This window comes from Nelusetta ayraudi, unplaced genomic scaffold (genome assembly GCF_046127955.1).
Source record: "Nelusetta ayraudi isolate G7.1 ecotype Tasmania unplaced genomic scaffold, CSIRO-AGI_Nayr_v1 ptg000098l, whole genome shotgun sequence".
NCBI classification, from domain to species: Eukaryota; Metazoa; Chordata; class Actinopteri; order Tetraodontiformes; family Monacanthidae; genus Nelusetta; species Nelusetta ayraudi.
The window spans coordinates 9,732-34,117 of NW_027466148.1; the positions used below are offsets into that span (position 1 = coordinate 9,732).

Consider the following 24,386-nt stretch of genomic DNA (forward strand, 5'->3'; position numbering starts at 1 on the left):
TGCTCACTTGATGTTGTTTCAAACACGTTACCAATGATTGACAGGTGTCATTCGCCAGTTAGAACACATCAAATCTTTATTGATACAGCAGAGGTTCACTCCAGTGGCTGTTTCACAATCACACTAAGCCGTCCGTTTTCCTCCGAGGTATCTCCGGTCGGAGCGAGACAACGCTTTAATCATCAGAGTCGCTTTGGATTTCTCGCCCCCCCCCCCCCCCCTCCCCAGATTCAGGGACGCGCACTTTTGAAATCGTCTGGATCAAAAACTGTGGGAACAAATCAATCACCCGGTGGTCCGTCGGCTCATCGACGAGTGGTGCGGAGAGATTCTGGAGTGTTTTTTTTTCATTCTTTTCTGAAGACGTGGGTCACGCTCACAGACACGACGCTCGAGCTGAAAACAATCACTTGTGGAGTTTCAATAAATAATAAATACAGCTGCAGCGAGAGCGTCTTCCAGGACACACTGGGTGTGTGTCGCGCTCTCGTCCAGTGTTGCAGACAGAGTGGTGGAGGGAAGAGAGTAAGGACGGAGGAGGAGGTGGAGAAGGAGAGCGACCAGCTGCACGGGAGGTCCAGGAGGTCCAGGAGCCCAGCAGAGAAACGTGAACTCGCTGTGACTTCCTCGTGTGCACCAGCAGGACTCACAACTTCCTTCTCCCTGCAGCGACACTTTGGTTCGGGCTCGCAGAGGCTCGGCGCCGAGTCCTGTATGCTAAAGCAGTCAACAGTTTGGACACACCTGCTTCTTCTTTATCTTGACCACCTTCTACACTGTAGATACACATTGAAGATGTCAAATATATGAGCAAGTTCTGTGGATTCATGTGGCAAAAGAAAAAAAAAAAGTCCAACAGCCTAAATGCAGAACATCTGAAATATAAACCTTGGTTGAGTTATTTCACACTTTGGGGTTTGATACATATTCCATATGTGTTTATTCAGAGTTTTGATGCCTTGAGTGATAAATCTAGAATGTCAATAGTCGTGAAAATGAATGAAAAACTATCCAACCAGAAGAATGTGTCCAAACTTTTGACTGGTAGAGAACAGGACGCGTACAGGAGAGTCCGAGCCGCACCTGAACGCAGCAACGCACCTGCGACTGGCTGAGCTTCCTAGGATTGAAATGGACTCCAGCAAGTAGCCAGCACCTCACTTCTTTCAGAGCGACATCGCAGTTTCTTCAGTCGCAGCGTTAGCAGGAAACAGCGAGGCGCTCAGTCTGGTGGCGTGCCGGTAATTACATGTTTACGGAGGTGCTGCTGCAGCTGCTGGTCGGTCTCTTCTGTCTGAGTGTGGAACTCACACAGAGAGAGAGCGAGAGCGAGAGAGAGAGAGGGCGAGAGCGAGAGAGAGAGAGAGAGAGAGAGAGAGAGAGAGAAACCACCGTCACAACGCTTGGTCCAAACATCTGAGTCGGGACTGCGACATTCAGTCTGAGGAAATGTGCACAGACACGGTGCAGATTGAAACAAATACAAAATAAAAGTCATAAAAGGAATGTTTTTTTTTAAAGCTTGGTCCAACTTTAGGACGGCAGCAACGATGTGAAAAGACAGAGAAAGTCCCGATGAAGACGTGTGAAGAGGAGCAGACGTGGCAGGAGCAGCAAGCAGCTGAGGGACTTTACTAATTCTGGACGGTGAGTTCAGAGGACAGCGGTTGGGTGATTGAAATGAACCGAGTGGAGGGTGGAGGTTCTTCTCTCTGCTGCAGCCGTGAGCATCAATCTGCCCTCTTTAACATGTTCTAAACCCCCCCCCCCCCTGGTGGTGGACAGACACCGGTGCACCTGCATCTGACCACCAGCTCCTCCCAGTTCAGTTCAGTGGCTGGAAATGTTGAAGCTGATCCTCCAGACTGAGTCAGAGCAACGCTGCAGTCCCTCCAGGTTCCTCTAGGCTAGTCCTGAAAACACTGGCTTACACACTGGGAAGATACAAACCCAAGCCCCCCAAAGCCCTCCCCCCCGTCAGTCACATGATGGCTTGGTCCGCGAGTCCGCCTCTGGCGCCCTCTATGTCCGCACCTGGAACTTGCCTGCCTTGGTCATGTACTTGATGCCTTTGAAGGGTTTGTACTTCTCTCCGTACATGTCCAGCCGGTTCACCTTTAGACCTGGAGAGCGCACACACACACACACACACACACACACACACACACACACACACACACACACACACACACACACACACACACTGAGTCACTGCAACACAAAGCCAGGGGATTGACAGGCACTGGCTGTCCTGGGTGTGTCGCCTGAGCTCTTCTTTGTTGCATTGCTGCCATCTAGTGGCCACTAAGCCTCCCTGCACACAGGCAGACTACTCGTGTGGCCCTTGGTGGGCTACCTGCCAACGCTGACCATGTTCGACCTGCCATACCTGAGATGGCCATCTGCTGGATCTTCAACTGGATGTTGATGGTGGGGTTCTCATCCGGTTTGGAGGCGCCGGCCTGCAGACTCATGGTGCCTTTCAGGCTGGGGAGCTTCTGAGGGTTGATCTTTCCCACGTCCCACGACAGCATCTAGCAAAAACCACCAGGAAATCAATGCGACAGGTGAATCAAACCCCCGCACCCGCACTGGCAGCGGGTCTGAGCGCTCCGCAGCCGCACTACAGCTACAGCAGTACCTTGGTGACGGGGTCGAAGGTGTAGGTCCCCTGGGAGGGGTTGAGGTTGGCGTTGAGGACCCCCCGGGGCAGCTGGCTGCTGACCAGCACCGACTCCACTGCCTTGCCCATGGTCTGCTTGGGCCCCAGCGTCAGGTCGAAGCGGCCCTGAGAGCTTCCCTCGCGGAAGGTGATGTTGTGCTTGACGTACACGGGGATGGCCACCAGGCTGGAGGACGGAGGCGGGAAATGAATAAATGAACGCATGCATAATAGGCACACAGGCATAAAATAAAATAAAAAGCGAAAACGTAAGAAAACAATGCACATCGTTGCAAGAAGTAAAACACTTTTTTTAAGACATCCATATAAATAAATAACATATATACACTGCATAAATATCTATGTAAATAATAAATTAAATTTTTTTTGAATATGAATAGTTGGTTTCTGTATCCTGTATTGTTTATTGTCCTTATTGCTCTTTTCTGTATTGTGCCAAATCAGAGTGAGTCGACGAACTGGCTGAGGACGGATGAGTGGACACAGACAGACAGACAGACAGCCAGACAGAGAGACAGACAGACAGACAGACACTGACTTCTGAGAGCTGACGTGGTAGGAGAGCAGGCGGAAGTTGCCGTCGGGGGGGATGAAGGAGAGGATCCGCTCGGCTTCCCAGCGCTTGAACCGGACACACGGGTGGAAGCTGACGTCGTCCAGCAGCCGAGGATTCTGGGAGACGGAGGCAGAGAGGCTGAATGTGCAGGTAGTGAAGGCTGCCAAGCTTTGCTGCACTTTACCCAAACAAACGATATTGCTGCTGTGCCACTTGGTCCATTTACCACTGCTTCTCAGTACGACACCTTTCATTGGATAGCACAACTACTGTGCTACCGTGCATATGACAATAAACCTTTGAACTTTGAACTTTAGCCGTCATTAGATCAAAATGGTCACATGCTGCGGACACCTTTTCTCTATTTTCAGGCTCCAAATCACAGCTTGAAGTGAAAGAGATTCTTTCTGTCTTTGTGGCAGTGACTGCATTTCCTTATGAACCCAGTCTGGCAACTCAGTGGCGGGCCAGACAGCGCCTCTATAGGTCATGTGACTTTTCCTTAAAGCGATACACGCACCGCTCTGCGAGCTGCACACATGCACCAACACATCGGTGTTGCAGGTCCCATCACCGGTTGCTCGAACTCTGACCGCTAATACAAGAGCTGAGATTTTTTCCCCGCCCACTTCTGACTGCCCGCTGGGCGCCACTGGAGGCTGCTCACCGGTAGAGACGCTCACCATAAATGACAGCGTGAGGTCGGGCATCCCCGTCAGCTTGACGCATGCGTCGATGACCCCCTGGATCTCTGCTGTGATGGTGGAGCCTGAGCGAGAAGACGGAGTCACGTCAGTCGCACCCACGAGCCACAAAAGTGCGTTTCTGTCGGGGAGGAAAAAAAAAAAAAAAGACTCGCCGCCTCTTACCTGACTTGTCAATGATGGCGTCGATCTCCTCCACCACGTCAAAGTAAGCCTCGTTGTTGGTGTACCTGACGCCGGTGCGGCGCCACGGCACCACCGACAGCTGGCCAGTCGGCAGCTGCTCGCCCACGTTGGTGCTGCCTGCGACACACACACACACACACACACACACACACACACACACACACACACACACACACACAGTCAACGCAATGCATCAATCCACACATGTACACTTCCCATACCCGCTTCTTCCTGCGCTCAGGGTCACGGGTTGCACACACACACACACACACACACACACACACACACACACACACACACACACACACACACACACACACACACACACACACACACCTGTGATGGTGTTGACCATGGTGCGCAGGATGGTGGGAGGCTTGATGAGCTCCTTCAGGATGTTGGACTCGGTGGCGAGAGGAAATCCGTTGTCCAGCATTTCCTCCAGGAGCTCGTAGACCACCACCACATTGTCTTTGATCGCAGCTTCTGTGCACACGCCGAAATAGTCCTGAGAGAGGAGGAGGAGGAGGAGGAGGAAGAGGAGGTGGAGGAGGGAGGGAGTGAGGGAGGGAAGGAGAGGAGAAGAACAGACAAAACGGAAGGGAAGTCAGAGAGAAAAAAAAAAAAACACCACGAGAGGCGAAGGTGTCGGTTTCCCCCCCCCCCGAACCTGGAAGGTGTCGACGACTCTGTGCAGGAACTCGATGACAAACAGCGGCGGCACCTCGCTCTGGATGACCGCCACGAAGAAGATGCGGTGCCGCAGCACGCTGATGAGGTAGTGGTGCGGCGTGGGGATGACGGGCGGCACGTTCTCCGGCTCGGTGGCTCGCTCCTGCGCCTCGAAGAAGTAGTCACACACGGAGCGGCTGACCACGCTCTTCCAGTGCTTCTCCAGGAAAATGTCCCCCGAGGCGTTGACCAAGAAGAGGCTATGGATCATCCTGGCGGCAGGCTGAGAGCGACAGGGCGGGGGTGAGAAAGTGGGAGGGGTTAAACCATAAACAAAAAAATAACACAAGCGCCGACGACTGAAAGGCCAAAAAACTCCCGAGAGCTCTGGAAAACAGCATATTTAGCCCTCTGTTTACAGCCTTCTACTAAAACCCCTGGTGAAGGCATCGGCACCCTTTGTGACATCACAAAGGCCTGAAACCAGGACTTTGTTTCAGCACACACTCTCTGAGAGTAGGCCAAGCAGAACAAGTAAAGGATGAATCTTCTCTGTTGTTCACTGACAGGAGAGAGGCACTGCATGTTGGGAAGGAAACAATTTCAAACAATATTGGAATTCTTAGCACGCAAAAATACAAAATACAACCATGATAGACAGGGCCTGAATAAATGAATAAATAAAAATTCTACTCAATTTAAATAACCAGCAGATTCCAAGAGAGGACTTTCTAAAACTAGATCTCTTTTCAGTGAAACTGGGACTGCAGGGCCTGAAATGAGATATAATGGCAAAGGACACACACACACACACACACACACACACACACACACACACACACACACACACACACACACACACACACACACACTTCTTCAAACTGGAGCCCTCCCTCCTCCCATGTGACTCATTCTCTGAGGCTTCCACCGGGATAAAGCTTCAGATCATGTGCGACAACACAGAGCACCACTGTCATTGTTACTCGCTTCACAGTCGTTTCCACGCCACCACACTGAGAAACAACACACAGCATCTGGAAGCAAAGGATTGTGGGTTTGTTTGTTTTTTTGTTTTAATACAAGGCAACGTCATGTCGCTTTATTGCAACTAGTAAGAACCAGCAGTATTCATTTATTGATTTTAAGGTACGATAATGTATTTAGGTGACATTCTATGGTCATAAACTTCACGAAATAATTTAGCCTCTGATGGATGATTAATTAAATATGCTACATAATTTAAAAAAAAAAAAAAAAAAAGTTTGAGGAAAAAAAAAATGACTTTTGCGATTTCGAACTGCGTTTTTTTTTTTTTTTTTTTTGCCTACCTCGCAAAAAAACAAAACAAAAAACACATAAACCAGAAGTAGATACATAAATGATTCTAACACAAACACTCACGGGCGGTGAGGTCTGTTGGCTAGCGTCAATTTACTGTGGCCGTGAAATATGACACCGGATTATGAATTAAACAGGCGGCGGTGCGATCGATTTAAGAGCGGAGGACAGCAGGTGTTACCACACTGCCACTAAAGTAGCACCAGGCTCAAACAATAAATTATAAATTAAAATTAAAAACACACATACATCTCTATACAAACACAACGAGGCTGGCTGTATGTGTTTTTGCGGTCCTCGGGCCTCCATTCCATCTCTGGGTAAGATGCTAAGCTACATCCGTCCCTCCTCCTCCTGCCTCCCGCAGTCTCATGACAGCAGGAGCCCCCCCCCCCTGCCCTCCCTGGCCGGTGCACGGTACGAACACGTAGAAAATAAAAGAAAACAACACGCACAAAAAAATGTTAGTTCTTCAGTGCTCACTCACCGTGCTCACTTTAAGGACGTGGAAAACTCGCCTTGTTACCCCTTTTCCCCTCGCTGAAGGATTACGGAGCTAGTCGTCGCCGCTTCCCGTTAGGCGGAGAGGAGATCCGGATGATGCGAGGAAGCAAGGAGCGGCGGAGCGCGGAGAGCCAATCGGAAACGAGGAAGGGGTTTCAGGTCCCGCCCTCAGAGCGGCGAGCTTCTGCTCTTGACTCGGCCGCGATTGGACCGTTGACGAGGAAAACTGCGGTAAACACCGGAAGCGACGCTCGCTGATTGGTCCAATGTCGCCGGGGTGACATTTTGTTTTCAGTATCAGATTTCATCTTGTGACCGACGGACCGTCCGCTCAGGGAGGAAGAAGGCACTGTGACGGCACTTTCGGATGGTTATTAACATGTTTAAATGCCCGAATTGTTCAGGGTCGAAATCTTTCGTTTAATTTCGACGGTGCTTTCAACATGTTTCAGGCGCAATTCTATAACAGATTCAGTAAATGCTAGGTGCATTGAATTTTTACTTCTTCTTTTTTCTTTTCTTTTCTTTTTTTTTTTTTTAAACTTACGACACTTAAAGTCGGTAGCGTCAAAATGGCACGCAACAGGTTCTGCAACTCTGGATGTAAACTAACCAACGATACACCGTTGTGAGATTATGTCTGTCACACCCACAAGATAAACTCCATCCATGCAGTGTTTGATTATGAGTAACTTCACACTGCGTGACACAGCTTTAAGCAGGACCTGTGCGAGAAATTCACTCATCAATAATCGATGCATTTTGACGTAAGAGATACTTTCCAATAGTGACAGCTAGAGGCCACCATAGACCAGACAGTCCAAAATGCAGTTCCTGACGTTTACTTTGATGTAAACGCAATAAATAATAAGTTTGCTCTTTTTGGACAAAACATTTTGTTTGTCACAAACTTATTTGGGCAAAATATTCAGGCTATGAAACAAGGGAAAAAAGAGAAAAAAAAACCGTAGCTATAAAGACACATTTCAAGGGTTATCATGAAATGCCTAAGTGATACATTCACCAGCATAACAGAATAGAAAGTATATGCAGCATGTATATAAACTACATTGTACAAAACAACTGCTGATTTAAAGAGGCGGCTATTACGTTTCTGTAGCTAACGTGGAATCATATTCCTAGAATGAGGTGCATACAGGCTAAAAATAACCTCAAATTATAGGCCCACTGGATACGACTACATTTTACAGCCTTTAACCATTAATTTTAGGTTCTGCTGAGAACCTCCCTGTTCATCCGTAATCAGAGTGCATTAGAGAGAAAATGATCAAAATGATCCCCAAAGCATAAAAACAAAGCAATTCAAAATACAAAATACTCAGTTTATTTAAGATCTATTTTGGGAAATGTACATGATAATCAGGATTAAAGCATCTGGAAGCGGTGGGCCGGGACGACGCTGCCGGCTCACAGTAACGTTTAAAGAGCTGAAAACACAACTGGCTCAACATAATTTATTTTCATTTTATGTTAAAATGTACAGAGTTCTTTGAAAGTACTTGCTAAGTAAGAAAGAAAGAAAAAAAGAAACAAAACAAAAAAACAGAAGAAATGGAAATACATACATGGACAGAGTGGAGAGCCGAGGCCGCTGCACCAACCTGTCGCCGTGCGCAGCCGTCACGCCTCCATTTAGTTTGCGTTCTCTCTTAGTATACAACGCAACATGTACAATTACAAAGGATACAAAAAGGGAAGCGATATAAACAGACAGAAATATACTGAGCTCCTTTATACATGCCTCTCAAATGTCAGGAAGTCTTCCTACACACACACACACACACACACACACACACACACACACACACACACACACACACACACACACACACACACACACACACACTCACAAGTAAAAAAAAATAACCCAAAACAAAAGTAAAGAATGCCGAGTGACCTTTAGATATTTGTAGTCCTTTTTGTTTAAAATAGCATTATTATACTACACAAAGATAGAAAAACTCTAGAGATGAGATGGAATGGAGAGGTTAAAGGCATCTTAACGTCACTAAAAGTGAGTTGTTGTTTTTTTTTTTTTTTAATTTTGAATTTCTTAGTAACCGTTACCCAAGAGGCGAGCTAGAAAATGTTGTTTTTTTTCTCTTTTTTTTTCTTTTAATCTTTTTTAAATCCTGAAACAGAAGTGAAAAAAATGACAGTACCAATATCAATGTCAGAGTTTCCTTTTTATATTATAGAAAAACAGTTTCTCTACAATAGGATTTCTTTTTCTAAAGTCAAAAAGAGTCAGCTCGTTTCATAAAAGAAAGCTGCCCGGTCTGATAAAATTCAGAAAAAGAAAAGAAAATAATAATAATAATAATAATCATCATCATACGTACAGGACAGAACAATACACACGGGTGAAGTATGCAGTGTTGCGTCTGTAAGAAAAACGAAAAATGAAAACTCGTCTTTTTGACTTGGAATACTGGGGCAGGGGGCGGAGCCTGTCGCCAAGGTCGCCCGCTAGTTTTTCTAGCCAATGGGAGTGCAGAGCTTTTCCAGAGACAGAAATAATACAAAAATAAAGGGCACAATTAACACCGTCTGAGAGCAGACTCGTGGAGCTGGCCGAGTGGCTAACACTTGCAGGGGGAAGCCAGCCGTCAGAAGGAAGCGGCTCCGCCGGAAAGCTTCCACCGTTTGATCTGCCGTTCCCTAAACTGCTAAAACAAGTCAATAATAATCATAATAAAAAAAGGGGCTGACATAGTTCACCGTCTGCCAGTGGAGTGTAGAACGTCTGGGCAAGCCGCTCACAAGAGCCAGCTCGCCTGTGCCTGCGTGTGTGTGTGTGTGTGTGTGTGTGTGTGTGTGTGTGTGTGTGAGTGCGTCGCGTGTTCTCGTGTGTGCTGGACGTTGGGAAGTACCAGAATATTTACATCTAAACATTTTTTTTTTATTATTTTTTTTTTTAATAGTGGTGGCTGCAAAATAATGCTACCAATCTGAAGTCATGGACATTTAGTGAGACGACTAACGAGCTCCGTCTCGCCTGTGGCGGCGCCGCCTGTTTTCTGTTCAACTATTAGAAAAAACACCTGGAAACAGCGTTGGCTCCTCGGCTGGCCCCGCAGGGCCACAGGACGCGCTTCACCGTTTCAGAATGCCACATATACATATATATATATACATATATATGTGTGTGTGTGTGTGTGTGTGTGTATAAAGACCAAAGCATATAAGAGGTCGGACTGCACGCGAGTATTCTATAAAACAATCAACAAAACAGAAAAAAAACAAAACAAAAAAAAACCCCAACAAAAATAGGATTCAATATTATGTTTAACAAAACCGAGACTCCGCCGACAACGTTGAATCACCGCTTTGCCTCGTGTCCCCGCAGTAAGGCTTCCCGCACGGATGAGAAGATTGTGTGCATGGTTGAATATATTCAGTTTGACCACGGTCGCCTCTTTTGATTCCTCTTTTGTTTTGTACGTGTCCCCTCCCGCTACCCTGGTTTTTCATTCACAGTCAGACAGGAAGTGAAGCTCCTGCGTCGCCTTTTCTCCGCCGCCGGCGTCCCGACGCCCGACGGGCCGTCTCGGACAGCGTCCGCCCGCCCGCCGGCCCGGCAGTGGCTCGGTGCGGCTAAGAGGTCCATGTACACGCCCTCCTCCTCCGACACCCCGGACCAGGCCGGGGTTCAAAGTGGCTCGCTGCCGCAGCGCCGCCAGCTGGGAGTGCAGGGGAACGACAAGCCCCAGTCAGAAAGGAAAAAAAAAATCAAGTCAACCTAGGTGAAAAAAAAAAACTAAAAAAAAAAAATGAAAGGAGGGGACGAGGGTGTACCCAAAGACCCTCTCTGACTCCGCCCACCTCCTCTCCGCTCGTGCCCGCCGCGATGAACGCGGCGGAGAGGGCGAAACGGGAGCGACGCGTCGGGCTTTTCAATCGCGAGAGTTCAGCCAAGCTGCCGCGTTCTCCGCCGCTCATCTGCTCATGTACGGCGACTGCTTGGGCACGCCGGCGTAGCTGTGGTGCGTGGGGCCCGTGTACATCATGTTGCCGTGGTGGTTGGGCTGCATGGGCTGCTGAGCGTAGCCCTGGCCGCCCATCATGCCCATCTGCATCTGCATGGGGTACTGCGCCGGCTGGTTCATGTAGGGCGGGTTGCCGTGGTAGCCGCTGTTCATCATGGGCTGCGGCATGCGGTAGCCGGCCGACATGGCGTTGAGCGGCATGTTCATGGAGTTGTAGGCCGGCGTGGGCATGAGGTTGGGCATCATGCCGCGCTGCACGGCCAGGGTGCGCGGCGTGCCCTGCATGGCCACGGCGCCCGAGCTGCGCCCGTACAGCTGCTGCTGGTGGGGGCCCGGCGGGGGCGGCGGCGCCGGCGCCAGCTGCTGAGGCACCTTGCTGCGGATGGAGATGTGGCCCTTGACGGCGGCCATCTGACCCTGCAGCCGCTGGGCGTGCGGCGGTGGCGGGCCCAAGCCGATGTTGGCGGCGGGCATGTTGCACTGCAGCTGCAGCGAGCTCAGGTTCATGGTGCCCGACGCCAGGTTGGGCGGCGGCGTCATGGTGGGCTGGCCCTGCGGCGGCGGCAGGGCGGCGTGTGGCGACGGCGCCAGCCCCGGGTTGGAGAGCGACACGCTGGTGGCGTAGGAGGTGACGGAGGGCGAGTGCGAGTAGGACATGGCGTGCGGCTCCATCAGCGTGTTGGTGAGCTGCTGTAGCTTGGCCAGGCTGAAGGTGGCCGAGGGCTGCGGGTAGCCGCCGGCGCCAAAGTCCTGGCCCATGCGCTCGTACAGCGTGCGGCCGCCACCGCCGCCGCCGCCGCTCTCTGGGATCTCCATGATCATCGGCGTGGAGGCGAAGCCGTTTCCCATGCTGCACTGGGAGAGGGCCTGCTGCTGCTGCTGCTGCTGCTGCGGTGGTGGTGGGGCTGACGGGGGAGGCTGAGGGTTCTGCTGCTGCTGAACCTTCTTCTGCGGCTGCTGCTGCTGCGGCGGCTGCTGCTGCTGCTGCTGCTGCTGCTGGTTGGTGCTGGGCGGCCGCTCGATCACGCCGCAGCTCTGAGGCGACTTGATGCCGCAGCCGGGCGTGTTGGAAGGCGGCGGTGGAGGCGGCGGCGGCGGCTGGGGTCCGCCGTTGCCGCCGGGTCCCGTCTGCTGGATGAGGCTGCAGCTGCCCATCGCCATCTGAGACCCCGCGCCGCCCGCCGAGGACGTGAGGCTGGGAGGCGGCACGTAGGAGCAGCTGTTGGCCTGCGAGGAGGAGGAGGACGAGGAGGTGGCGGAGGAGGAGGGCGTGGCCGAGCTGGAGGAGGACGACCCTACCGCCGCCGCCGCCGCTGCTGCGGGAGCTCCGGCCACGGCGCCTCCGTTGCCTCCGCCGCCGCCTCCGCCCCCGATGGTGGAGTCGTAACTGCTGGGGTTGTCGTAGTTCTCGGTGGTGCTCTCGATGCTGCCCAGGTCGCTGAAGCCGCTGTCCACCACCTGCTGCGAGTGGTCCGACACGGACGGCACGTCCATCATGGGCGACGTCTCCATGTTCTGCTGCGAGGGGGCCGACAGCGAGCTGGGGTGCTCCGGCGTGATCTGGGTGTAGCCGCCGCCTGCTCCGCCTGCAGCCCCGGTGGGACCCGGCGTGCCGCCTCTCTGCCCCGCCGCCGCCGCATCCATAATGCCGGCTCCGATGCCGGGACTGTTGACCGAGCGGACCGACTGGCCCGGCAGGGCAGAGGCGGCGGTGGCAGGTGGCGGCGCTGCCGCGGGGGGGTTCGGGAGGGGGCTGCTGTGTTGGGAGGCGCCGCACTCCTCCACCAGCGCCAACGCGGCCGCCGCCTCCTCCTCGGCCTCGCCCGGCGTGTGGCTGTAGCTCTGCAGCGTGCGGCACGCCGCCAGCGTCTCCTCGCAGTCCTGGTAGGCGCCGTGGTGCGGCTGGTGCGGCTCCGCCTCCTCGTCCTGGGACTCGCCCTGCGTCAGCGACTGCACCGCCTGCATGGTCTCCAGGTCCAGCTCGTTGGAGTGGTGGTGCGGGTGGTGGTGCGGGTGCGGGTGGTGGTGGTGGTGGCCCAGCTCCTCCTTGAAGTCCGGGTGCTGGTGGGCATGGCCGTGAGGGTGGCCGTGCGGCGGCTCCATCAGCAGCGCCACGTCCTTGTCGTCGGGATGCAGCGGCTGCATCTCCAGCTCGGTCGGCGCCGACAAGGCTGTTACCGTCTCTACGGCGGCGGCGGCCGCCGCCGACTCCTCCTGCTCCCGCCGCCGCCGCTCCTCCTGTTGCGGGTCGGCCGGGGCGGGCGGACACTTGGCATCCTGCGCCGTCGTCGCTGCCGCCGCCTCCTCTTCCTCCTCAGCCTCCTCCTCCTCTTCGTCCTCCTCCTGCTTGCTGACGTAGTCTGGCGCCACGCTGCTCTCCAGGTCTAAAAAAGACTCTCCGGCCTGCGGCTCCTCCTTCACCGGTGGAGAGCTCGCACGAGAGGCAGGCTCCTCCTCCTCCTCTTCCTCTTCATCGTCCTCATCGTTGTCTGATTCCTGGCTCTTCCTCTTCTTGTTGCCGCCGCCGCTGCTGCTGCTGCTCTTGTTCTCCAGGTATCCGTCACCCTCGTCGTCTGCGTCGTGGTCTTCGCTGCGTCTGCTCCCGGAGCCCGGAGTGACGGCCACTCGCCTGTTGGCGGCGCCGTTGCCTGCGCATTCCTCTTCCTCCCTGTCTTCCTCGTCGTCGTCGTCGTCATCCTCCTCCTCCTCTTCCTCCTCCCGGTCTCCTGCCTCTGCGTCCTGAGGCCGGGCCTGTGGGGCTCGGGGCCCTGCGGTGGTGGAGGAGGAGTTGGACGGGGACAGCAGGGGGCGGGACGGAGGACGGCTGGGCTTGTCCTCCTCCCACGTTCTCTCCATCTCCTCCTCTTCTTCGTCCTCATCCTCCTCTGGCTCGGAGGTGGGAGGCGGCTTGGGGGCGGGCTGCTGCTGCTGCTGCTGCGGTGGTGGTGGTGGCGGAGGCGGCGGCTGGCAGAGGTTGCGGTTCTTGGGCGGCCTGCCTCGCCGCTTGGGCACCTTCTGCTCGACCGGCTTGGGCAGGTAGTCGTCCTCGTCGTCCGAGTCCTTCTGCCGGCCGTCGCCGCCGGTCCTGCACACCCGCTTGCGCTCGTCGGGCCGCAGCAGCAGCGGGGAGTCCTTATCCAGCTGCGCCAGCAGCCGCTGCCGCTCCTGCTCCTGCCTCTCCGCCTCCTCCTGCGCCCGCTGCAGGTACCAGCTGCGGGGCTTTCGGCCGGGCTTCATCTTGATCTTGGGGGGCGGGGGGTCCTGGGCGGGACCTCCCGCGCTCGCCCCGACGCCCGGCGGCTTCCCGGGGCCTCGCTTCTTCCAGTGAAGCGGTTTGCGGCTCTTCCCCTTGGGCCAGCCTTTCTTCTTCTTGACCGGCGCCTCGGGGGCGGCCGACAGCGCCTCCGACGGGTTCGCTGGCAGGGCGGCGACTGGCTTCAGCACAGGCGTCAATTCTGGGGGGGAAAAAAAGAGAATAAATGTGATTTTAAAAAATGAAAAGCGACCAGCGACACTCAAGCAATGTGCATCTCAGACAATTTTTTTTATCTTATTTTTATTTCTAAAATTTGGGGTCTTGGAAACATAGCTACTGTCGTCGCCCGGCCGTCTGCTCACCGTCTTCTTCCGAGTCTGTGAAGTTGGAGTGTCGCCCTCTCTTGGGCGCCGGGTCGCACAGCCGGAGGGCGGAGCGGCCCGGAGGGTAGCGGTGCAGCGGGTGTCCCAGCGGCGTCTCCTCCTCCAGCCGGGGCATCGGCCTCTCCGAGTCCGAGTCCACGAACGGCTCGTCCAGCACCTCCGTCGTCTCCGAGATGGTCTCGGTCACCACACTGCTGTGAGGGTGACTGCGCTGGCGAAAGCGCCGCTTCCTCAGCGGCTTCTGGGTGGCAAACAGAAACGAGGCGTTTTGAGTGTCGAGAGTCGTGAGGGTGACGGCGCAGAGAGAGCTGTTTTCAAACTGATTCAGCTCCGATTCACTGCGATTTTAATTCTGAAATCGCAGGGCAGATCATGCAGCCATCTGGCAATCAACTCAAGACAATAACAATAAAAAATGATAATGAAACAAAGTGCAAGGTGCAGAGAGTTATTGCTGTCATTCCGCAGTCCACTGGCTTGAGGGAAAAAACTGCTCCTCCGCCTCCTCGTTCCCTTTTGGACTTTAAACAGAGAACAGCCTTTTGTGAGGGTGGGCGGGGCCTACACTGATCCCACCACTCTGATTCCTGACAGTCAGGACTTTCAGCCAATCACCTGCCAAGTTTTCCCCCCAGACTTTCTACGAGATCGTTGCAAGACATGGACGGAACCGCGTTCTCACCTTGCATTTGAGCCCCATGGTGGGCTTGGTGAGCACGGGCGGGGAACACGCCCCCCTCTCCTCGTCCTCGTCCTCTTCCTCGTCCTCCTCCTCCTCCTCCTCGCTGCTCTCACTGAAGCAGCTCTTCCTGATGGACGGACACTCGGCCAGCCTGCTCACCGCCGGGTGCGGCGGCAGCGCCTCCCTCAGCGCCTCCGCCAGCCGCGGCTTGGGCCCCCTCTTTTTCCTGGGCGGGCGGCCCCTCCGGTTGGGGGTTATGGAGGGGTGCCTGGCAAGCTCCAGCGAGTGAAAAGCTGCCGACTCGGCCTGTCTGTTCAGGGAGAAGAGGGACGGGGGTCCGGTGACTGGTCCCGGGGGCTTGGCTCCCTCCGGCCTCCCGTCGGCGGAGTTGGGCTCGGCCGGCCGGACCTTGGGCGGTCGGCCCACGCGGCCCCCCTCCTTCACCTTCCCCCAGGGCCAGTTTTTGGGAGGGCGCCCTCGCGGCCTGCGCTCGCCGTTGGTCGGCGGCGGTGGACGCGTCAGCTCCGGCACCGGCGGCGGTGGCGGACACCGCACGGAGGCGGCGGCCGGAGAGCTCTGGCTCAGGGGAAAGCCCAGGAAGCCCTTCCTGTCCTCCTCCTCCTCCTCCTCTTCCTCCTCGTCGTCGTCGTCGTCGTCGTCGTCCACTTCCTGCCTCTTCTTCGCTTGGCGCATGTTCCAAGACATGGATGGAAGCTTGTGACTCGGTTTGATCTGCATGCGAGCGAAGAAAGAAATGCAAAACATGAAATGGAAACAACGGCAACGACGGGAGAGAAGAGCGCCGAGCAAAACAAAATACCAATCTGACAGCTTTACCTCCTTGCGGTGGTCGTGTTCAGGCTCCTCCTCTTCCTCTTCCTCCTCGTCGCCGTCGTCGTCTCCCTCGGCATCGGACACGACCGTGTTGGTGACGATGACGGGGGTCCAGCGGAGACACTCGGGTTCCACGTCTAACTGCCGCGGCCGGGCCTTGAGCCGGGTCATGTGATTGATCACCAGTTTGTCCCGTCGGATCAGAACCAACCTGATGGAACCACCACATGAGTACAGAGGAGAATTAGGAATATTTTCTCAGGGATTTTTTTTTTTTTTTAAGATGCGTGCACTGATAGAAACACAGCATCCAAGCATTTGCCTCTGCAGCTACAACTATGGACACAGCCAGCAGGGGCCTCCACTGAGCCCTGTCAATGTGTAAAGCGTCTTATTTACTCCCATTACTGCTGGAGGAGTCCTCCTTTGGGATTTTAGGGAGTTACCAATTTTTCTGTCACTGTAATTCTTGTCTTCTCATCAAGGCAAAAACTTCCTGTATTTCAAATTGCACCTCCTGCAAACTGCCACGGCGGCAATCGAACTCTGCGGCAGCCCAAAAAAGTTGGTCAGTTCATTAAAGCTGCCGTTGCAGGGCAGTTCAATATCCAGTGTTGTTAATCAGCTTGGATACATTAGTGAAAAAGAAAGGATGGTATGTGAGCAATAACCCAACTTAGTGGAACTTCAAAAGCATGCACAGACAGGAAGTGACCTGGCTACCAGCCACAGCCGGCTACACTTTAAGCTGCTAATTCTCAGCAACTCAGTCTCCGATTACAAGTCAAACAGCGAGTTAACGCCGAGTCCTCATTGGCTAAGCAGCACCGGTTCAGACCAGGGTGGCGGCTCACCGGTCGCCTCGCTGCTCCAGCATGGTGAGGCTGTGCAGCGTGGTGGTGATGTCCTGCGGGCAGATGCCGGTCAGCTTGCTCAGTTGCCGTATGGAGATCTGGCGGTCGCGGACCTCGTGGAGGCACTCCAGCACCACGCTGCGCCAGTAGGCCATGTAGGAGAGGCGACCCAGGTCCGACAGCGGCTTCTCCGGAGAGCCCGGCTGGCCTTCGCGCTTGGACAACAGGTAGCCTGCAGAGCGAAGACGCAGGCGGCAGGTGAGTGAGTGGCGCAGAGGTGAGAAACGAGAGACGGACGAGTGGACGGGGTTCGAATCCACTCACTGAAGTCGATGAGAAAGCGGCCGTAGCCCTTGCGCTGGTACTGTGGAAGAATCATGATGCACGACACGTTGTACTTCTGTTGACAGTGCTTCTCCTGGAGGAAGAGGCAGGACGACAGGGTCACGAGGAGAGGTGGAAGGGGAGGAAACAAATTGAAACACCACACGGTGGCGTCGTTGCCGCCGACGGCCCTACCTTGGAGAAGTAGCCCACCAGGTGGCAGCCTTTGTTGTCATTCTGCGTGAGGACGTAGAACAGGAAGGGCTCCACGTCGTAGTAGAGCGTCTTGTGGTCCAGGAAGAGCTTGGCCAACAGACACAAGTTCTGACAGTAGATTGTGCTCACGTTGCCGTCGACCTGTGGCGCAAAAACAGAGAGAGAGAGGGAGAATGAGAGAGAGAGAGAGAGAGAGAGGGAGAGAGAGAGAGAGAGAGAGAGAGAGAGAGAGAGAGAGAAGTCGAGTCAGAAGGCGAGCTGACTTTCAAGAAACTGCAGTGAAGGGGAGCAGAGCACCAGTTAATGCAAGGCAATGATCTCAGCCTCAGCGTCTCTGGAGACTCTGACACAGAGAGGAAACAAAGAGGCAGCGAGGAGAGGAGGGGGAGGAGGAGGAGGGGGAGGAAGGAGAGGAAGAGGAAGAGGAGAGGACGGAGGCAGCTCGGCTTGGCAGCTCGCCAGCTTCTCGCTGAAGACAGGAGTTGCAGCCGTCTGCAGACAAATAACCCGGCCGATGACTCTGGTGCAGCGCTGGATAATTATGAGTGCTGCTCTTAATACCAATACCAATAATTATTATTATTATTAATAATAATAATAATAATAATAATAATAATAATAATAATAATGATTAAAACCTCCCCGCTAGCACAAACACGGGAATACTATGTAATTATCACCCTGCCCCCTTTGTTCATTCATTTTTTAATTTTATGAAGCATTTTTTTTTTTTAAATGGTGCAAAATGTTCAAGAAACTTATTATTTTATTCTTATTATGTTGCTGTTTGATTTAGAAGCAAAATTAAATTTAAAAAGATACTATTACTAAAATACATTGTTTTCTGTTTTGTTGTTATTTTCCTTTCATATACAAAGTCCTGGTCTCGGTCTCGGCCTTGACACTCAAATGTCTTGGTCTGGATCTTGATGCTCTCTTGTATTGATAATGTCTTGGTAGGTCGGTGCCGTCTGGACCGCAGCGCTACCGCCGGGCAGTGACGCCAGGGCCCTGCGCCTCACCTCGAACACGGAGACGTCGTCCTTCCTGTAGATCTCGTTGGCAGGCGGGTGGAACCAGCTGCACTTCTTCATGTGCTGGTAGAGGATGCTGCGGCTCTTCATGTAGCGGAGGCAGAACTCGCACAGGTAGAGCTTTGGCAGTCTGGAGGCAGATGACAGCAGAGGGGGGCGGGGGGTGGAAAGTCAAGTCTCTGTTGCTTCCGGCCACAAAGATGATTATGATTGGATGGAGGAGGAGATGCATTTTTTTTTTTTGTTTTAAAAGCAGTCTAAGAAAAAAAAAATGGTAACAACCATTCTTGGTTGCAAGCAAATGTAATTCTCGTAAAATCTCATCCCGCGAGATTTAACGAGAATTTAGGTTTCTGCGCTTGGCACCACTCAATAGAAACATCTGCTAATCACAATTTTAGAAATTTTGCTTTTATTTTGCGATAAACTGCGATGGAAAGGCAGCCACAGCTGGCGTGTCGTGCCGGGTGACTCACCTGCTGTACTCCTGCGGGTAGGGCGACGAATACCACGTCTGGATCTCAAACTTGCCGAACTCGATGACCGACGGACATCGCATGGTCGGGTCCGGGGGGCCCGTCACGCCCACTTTCTGCAAGGACACGGACAAAGAGGGACGGGGGGGTTCAGGAAGGCAGAAGAAGCAGAGGAGCAGAGTCGGAGATCAATAAATGCCAAATTTTCCCGAGTGTCCCTATGTCTTTCCATGTCAAACTCCAGTGGAGCCATAATGCAAAATGAATCATCCAATTAATTATCAAAAAAAAAAAAAAACAACCCTCTAAATTTCCAGAAAACAATGCAAACAGCTCATTTCCTGCTCATCTTTGATTCTGGACTTCAGTGCAGCAGCCGCCCACAATCATCCATCCATCTTCCATGCCCGCTACCTCCTGAGCTCAGGGTGCTGGGGGTCTGCTGGAGCCTCTCCCAGCTGCCAGAGGGTGAAGGCAGGGTGACACCCAGGACAAGTGGCCAGTGCAACGCAGGGACACACAGAGGCAAACAACCACTCGCACTCACACACACACACCTACGGACAATTTAGAGTTTCCAGTTCACCTCACATGCATGCGGCCACAATCAACGACCCAAAAAACTTCTCTCGTCCGTTTCCAATCACAGGGAAGCAGCATGTTTAGCCCTCTGTTTACAGCATCCGGCTAAAATTGCACGTCTGGCAGGATGGAAAAAAGAAGGCGGCCCCTGTGATCAGATTGGGCCATCACGAATAAAACGACTACAACTACTACTACTAATAATAATATAATAATAATTGTATTTTTTTCTGACGGCCAGCAGGTGGCGTCCTCAGTGACCGCCTATGTGGCCTCCTGGTTGGAAACGGACCCTTTAAGCTGAAGCTCCAGTCAAACCACATGGTCCACATGGTTTGCAGACAGTGATTTTTTACGATGATGATGATGATGATGATGATGATGATGATGATCACACAGTTTTAACAACCTGCACGTCAAAACCTCTCACACGTCATTAACTCTCACGACTCCGTGTGTCCGCCGCGCTTCACCGCCGCCGCCCGCCGTTGTGTCTTTGACGCGGCTACCCGGGTAATGACGCCCGCTGGCTAATTTGTCCGGGCCTCAGCCTGAGCGCAGCGCTGGGGTGGGGTGGGGTGGGGTGGGGTGAGCGCGACCCGCCGACCCTGGTGCACTCCGACGGATGGGACGCACTTTATTTACTTCTTTGCACACTGCCAATCGGACGGCGCGCACGCTCGCTCATCACGCTGCTCGGCCACATTTTAATATTCATGCTGGATCTGACAGCCGGTCCACAGCCAATTAATTTCACTCAGAGCTGCAGAACAACGGTCTCTTCACAGCTCATTAACTTTTCCCCACCAACGCCGCGGAGGACCGCTGCTGCTGCTGCTGCTGCTGCCACCGCCGCCTGGTCCTCACACCCGAACCCTCCCTCACGTAACAAAAAAATAAAATGGAATAAAAAAAAAAAAGAAGCAAAGAAATCACTCCCAGGGCTCCCAGTGCTCCCAGTGCGGCTGTGCAGGTTCCTCCCAGTCTGCTGTTGGCGTGTGCTCCTACCTCCAGCGCCAGATCCTGGATGTGCCTGAACAGTTCGATGTCTTTCTCCGTCAGGTTCTCGTGGCCGGGAAGCTTCTCGTCGTCGTCGCGCCAGTCGCTGCCGTCCTGATTGTCTGCAAAATCCGAGCAGAGTTCTGCATCAACGCAGACGCCAGGCGTCAGTGAGCTGCTGAGACCAGGTGGTGCTGATGTAAGGTCAAATCTCGCCAAACGGCAGGACTCTGATCAGGAAAATGCAAACGCAGCGACGAAGAGGCAGGAGTAAAAATAAAACTTTTTTTGACTGGTGGGGCCACAGTGGCTTGTAAAACTTGACAGAGGGGTTGGAGGAGCAGCGGCGGCTGGATGGAGTACATGTTGCTTTCATGTCAATTGAAAATGAACCAAAGCCAAGTCACAACCAAAGCAGTGTCTTTGAAGCCCCACCAGGGTGTTTAGCAATTTATATTATCACTTATTTACCATTAATATCATTTATTCAAGTTCAGCGAGCCGGATTAAAAAGCTCAACAGGCCACATATGGCCCTTGGGCCATAGTTTGCCCAACGGGTAGTTTGGTACCAACTTATTTTTCCTTCTGCCACGACATCACAGACATTGATTCACACTAACATAGTGGACGTCTCTCAATCCTCGTGTGTGTGTGTGTGTGTGTGCAAACTGGTTTTGTGGCCTTTGTTCAGAAACCAATTGGACAAGTTATTTAATTCCGGACCAGTGAGTGTAAAACCTGCTCGTCAACAGCAGTTTACAGGGTATGTTGTTGCCGCCAAGCAGCAGAGCAAATATTGACCCAGAGATTGCATCAGTGTATTAAAAAGAAAAAAAAAAATCCAACCTAAAGAAAAAAATCCAACCTAAAAAAAAAATAACCTTTGTACTTTGCCTCGTCTTTAGCTGGATGTGAAAGAAAACACTTTTAGTTTTGACTCTTCAGGGACATAAGCCGCTCTCTGTTCAGTCGCCGCCCAGGCCGTCAGCAGGATTCCAGGCCCAGAGTTTCTGCTGGGCTTCAGGCTCAGTAACGCTGCCAGTCTCAACTTCATGTTTAAAGTTTCATCAGGTACACGAGCTAAACTTTCATGATGGTTAATTCACTCCGAGTTAAGTTTGCTCTTTAAAAACAAACCAAAGTAAAAAAAAACAAAAAAACAACCCCATTGAAAACAGTGAAAATTATTTACACACTGCATCTTTAAAACTTGAAATACATGCACCGAAAAAAAACAGTTTGAGTTCAGCTGTGGATCCTCACCGCCTCTGTCGTCGCCCTCTCCTTTGCGATGGGCCTTCTTGCGAATGCGGCACTGCTCCGAGTAGTCCACCACCTCCTGCCGGGCCTTGCGGCCCTCGGGCGACGGCGTGAAGAACTTGGTGAGGGCGTCGATCAGGCCCTTGGTCTTGTTGTTGAAGCGCAGGCCGCTCTGCGACAGGTCGTCGTCGTCCCGCAGCGAGAAGAGCAGCCGGTCGTCGCCCGGGTAGCCCTCGCACGACGAGCTGGAGGACGAGTGGGCCGAGAGCGAGCGCTTCCGCCGCCCGCGGCCGCCCAGCTTCTTGAAGGGCCGGCCCGGCCTGCGGGGGAGAGAGGGACGGTGGGGGGGTCCGCAGTTTAACCAGCAGCGGAAACAGTGGTGGATCTCAGCTGGTGGAGTCTCAGGACCCACATATTTATCCTCATCATGAAGTTGCGACCCAAATTTTTTCCACAAAAATAAAGGCTATCACACTTTCTATCATTCTGTCAGTGAAAATATTGAATTTAATTGTGTGTCCTGCAAAATAAAGGTCCAATATTTTCTCAAGATGTACAGGTACCGCCCAGAAAATTAGAATATCCTGAAAAGGTTGTTGTATTTCTGCAATTCAACTTAAAAGGTGATTTTGCTGATCAGGTCTTGCAGCTTAAAAAAAACAAACTCAAATTCAAAAACTCAGAAAATTAGTTTGTGGGTTTGTGGTTTTAACAAGCTGAAAATCTTAATCAGCAAAGTTACAACAAGGAACTGCTTGAGATGTCAATTTGCGTGTAATGGCTCAATAAAATGTGTTGCTTTCATCTTTTATGTTAGATTGGCAAAATAAAACAACTTATTCTCATTTTTCGGGCAGTACCTGTACACTACCAGTCAACCTTCTCATGCAATTTTTTTCACCCCCCCCTCGCCCTCCTCACCTGTTCTTCGGCCGTCCCAGCGGGGCGTTGTAGCGCCGTTTGATTTGTGCCGCCTTCTCGTGTAAAAGCTGCTTTCCCCTTTTCCTCGGCTGGCAGATCTGACAGATCCACATGCCTGCAGGATAGGAAGGAGAGCAGCAGTTCAGTCGGGCCAGGTTTCCACCAGACGCCGCGTCGTCTGAACGCGTCATCAAGAGCAGAAATTGTAAGTGAGACTGATTTATTTATTTATTTTAAACAGCCGACCTTTTGGCATCCGCGTGAGGGGAGGGTCGCAGCACTCCATGTGGAAGCCCCGGTCGCAGGAGTCGCAGAAAAGCATGTTGTCCTGCATGGGAAAAGCAACACAAACACACGTTAGCGGCTGTTGCTTATCAGACGCAGCAGTCGCTCTCTATAAAAGACTGATTCATGACTCGTATCTGCAAATCAGAAGCCCCCACAGCTCCCGCTCTACTGATTTATTGAATTTACCCCCCCCCCCACACGCACACACACACTTTTTGAGCTAATTGTTCCATCAGACATTGTGTTCAACAAGAAAAACACTCTCAGATGTGCATCTTGGATGAAGTCATGGGGTATTGTGCATGTGTTTACAGCCTCCGGACGCTGCCTTGACATGTTTGCACTGTTTGGGGAGTGTGGGAGATGCAACGCACGGGGATAACCAGACTACCCCCGGCAATGTTCTCCGCCAATATTTGTCTCCCCGAAAAACAGGATTAACTCATGGAAATAAAACTGCATCCGCGCCACATGAAGTCTTGTGTCAGTCAGAGGCAGTGTTGTAGTCAAGACAGCACCAACTGAGACCAAGACGTTATCGAGACTAGAGAGCATCGAGATCCAGACCAGACCAAGACTTCATATGTCAAAGAAAATAACAAAACAAAACACAAAAAATAACCAGAATCTTTTTTTAAATTCCAGTTTGCTTCTAAATCAAACAACAACACCTCTGTTCAGCAAGGTGTCTTTTAATAAAGTTCCTTGAACATTTTGCTGCTTTGCCATTTAAAAAAACAACAACTTTGCTTCATGAAAAAATAATAATAAATGAACTAGTAATAAGGGGGCAGGGTGTCACTCTGGGTGTCACCAACAGAGCCTAAAACGGCAGCAGCTGGATTCTTTGTTGTTATTATCGTGTCATTACAGTGCTGGCTGAGTCTTGACTGGTCTGGATCAAAAATCCCCAGTCCGTCAAGTCCCAGACCAGACCCGACCCGACCCAGTACAATTGCCCACGAGTCCAAGACGAGAGCGAGGCCCCTATAAAGTGGTCTGGAGACTGCAGCACCAGTCAGAGCTGCACTGAAACGGAGCCAGATTTAAAAAATCTCAAGTCGTCAGTTGGAAACAGATGCTTGTATCTGCTATCAGATACCGAGCGTCGCCAAGAATGACTGGTTGCGCGTCCCCACCCCAACTGTTAAACCACTTCCACTCCACCCACAACACAGCTCTACCCAACACACTAAAGGGAAGAGAGCAGAGCGGCGTGCTGAGGTGCGCTGCGGTGCGGTCGCTGCCTGTTGGCTCATCCACTCACCGCGTTCTTCCCTTGATCTTGACAGCTGCTGCAAGTCTTGCACTCGATGCACTGCCACCACAGAGCCTTGACTCGCGCCGTGAGCTCCGGGGAGAACTTGAGACAGGACGGGTGGCCTGCAGGTAGGAAGGCAAAACAACGCCGTCAATGCCTCACACGCACACTGTGGTTCTCCTAGTGTGTGTGTGTGTGTGTGTGTGTGTGTGTTTTTTTCCCCCTCCAGCGGCTGCTGACTGACAGCCATGACCCACTTGCATCAGTAGAGTAAAAGAAGAAGAGGAACAAGAGTTGCAAAAAAAAAAAAAAGTCTCCTTTTAGAATTGAAAGTCCTGGCTGAATCAAACCTGGTTGCATG

At 52.5% G+C, this 24,386-nt stretch overlaps 2 protein-coding genes across 5 annotated transcripts in view; both read right to left on the reverse strand.

Annotated features, from left to right (window-relative positions):
* Positions 1–54: 54 nt before the first annotated feature.
* ap3m2 (adaptor related protein complex 3 subunit mu 2) lies at positions 55–6,784 on the reverse strand. Of its 2 annotated transcripts, none has more exons than XM_076048289.1 (9): positions 6,627–6,784; positions 4,800–5,084; positions 4,466–4,637; positions 4,109–4,246; positions 3,923–4,008; positions 3,222–3,355; positions 2,642–2,849; positions 2,390–2,534; positions 55–2,123 (listed from the first exon to the last, which is right to left on the reverse strand). In XM_076048289.1, the coding sequence occupies exons 2-9, from the start codon at positions 5,070–5,072 to the stop codon at positions 2,023–2,025; spliced, it is 1,257 nt and encodes a 418-aa protein (XP_075904404.1). In that variant the 5' UTR covers positions 5,073–5,084; positions 6,627–6,784; the 3' UTR covers positions 55–2,022. The 2 variants fall into 2 exon arrangements, with proteins under 2 accessions (XP_075904404.1, XP_075904405.1); XM_076048290.1 differs by having other exon boundaries at positions 6,636–6,764.
* Positions 6,785–7,965: 1,181 nt separating this feature from the next.
* kat6a (K(lysine) acetyltransferase 6A) overlaps positions 7,966–24,386 on the reverse strand; it is a 35,050-nt gene continuing 18,629 nt past the window's right edge. For 2 of the 3 annotated variants that reach the window (XM_076048294.1, XM_076048295.1), the window contains exons 4-17: positions 24,032–24,147; positions 22,723–22,804; positions 22,477–22,591; positions 21,559–21,875; positions 20,303–20,436; positions 18,713–18,828; positions 18,225–18,366; positions 17,182–17,343; positions 16,987–17,080; positions 16,663–16,894; positions 15,812–16,019; positions 14,975–15,706; positions 14,272–14,533; positions 7,966–14,108 (exon numbers count right to left, since the gene is read on the reverse strand). In XM_076048294.1, coding sequence (XP_075904409.1) covers positions 10,603–14,108; positions 14,272–14,533; positions 14,975–15,706; positions 15,812–16,019; positions 16,663–16,894; positions 16,987–17,080; positions 17,182–17,343; positions 18,225–18,366; positions 18,713–18,828; positions 20,303–20,436; positions 21,559–21,875; positions 22,477–22,591; positions 22,723–22,804; positions 24,032–24,147 — 6,218 coding nt within the window. In that variant the 3' untranslated portion in view covers positions 7,966–10,602. The remainder of the gene's footprint in view (positions 14,109–14,271; positions 14,534–14,974; positions 15,707–15,811; positions 16,020–16,662; positions 16,895–16,986; positions 17,081–17,181; positions 17,344–18,224; positions 18,367–18,712; positions 18,829–20,302; positions 20,437–21,558; positions 21,876–22,476; positions 22,592–22,722; positions 22,805–24,031; positions 24,148–24,386) is intronic. The other variant, XM_076048297.1, reaches the window with a different exon arrangement.

Coding starts and splice junctions, on each gene's coding strand:
- ap3m2 (XM_076048289.1), bottom strand. CDS start 5,072: ATGATCCATAGCCTCTTCTTGGTCAACGCCTCGGGGGACATTTTCCTG. Junction 4,638..4,799: donor GAGTCGTCGACACCTTCCAG/GTTCGGGGGGGG, acceptor CTCCTCTCTCAG/GACTATTTCGGCGTGTGCAC. Junction 4,009..4,108: donor CGCCATCATTGACAAGTCAG/GTAAGAGGCGGC, acceptor CTTCTCGCTCAG/GCTCCACCATCACAGCAGAG.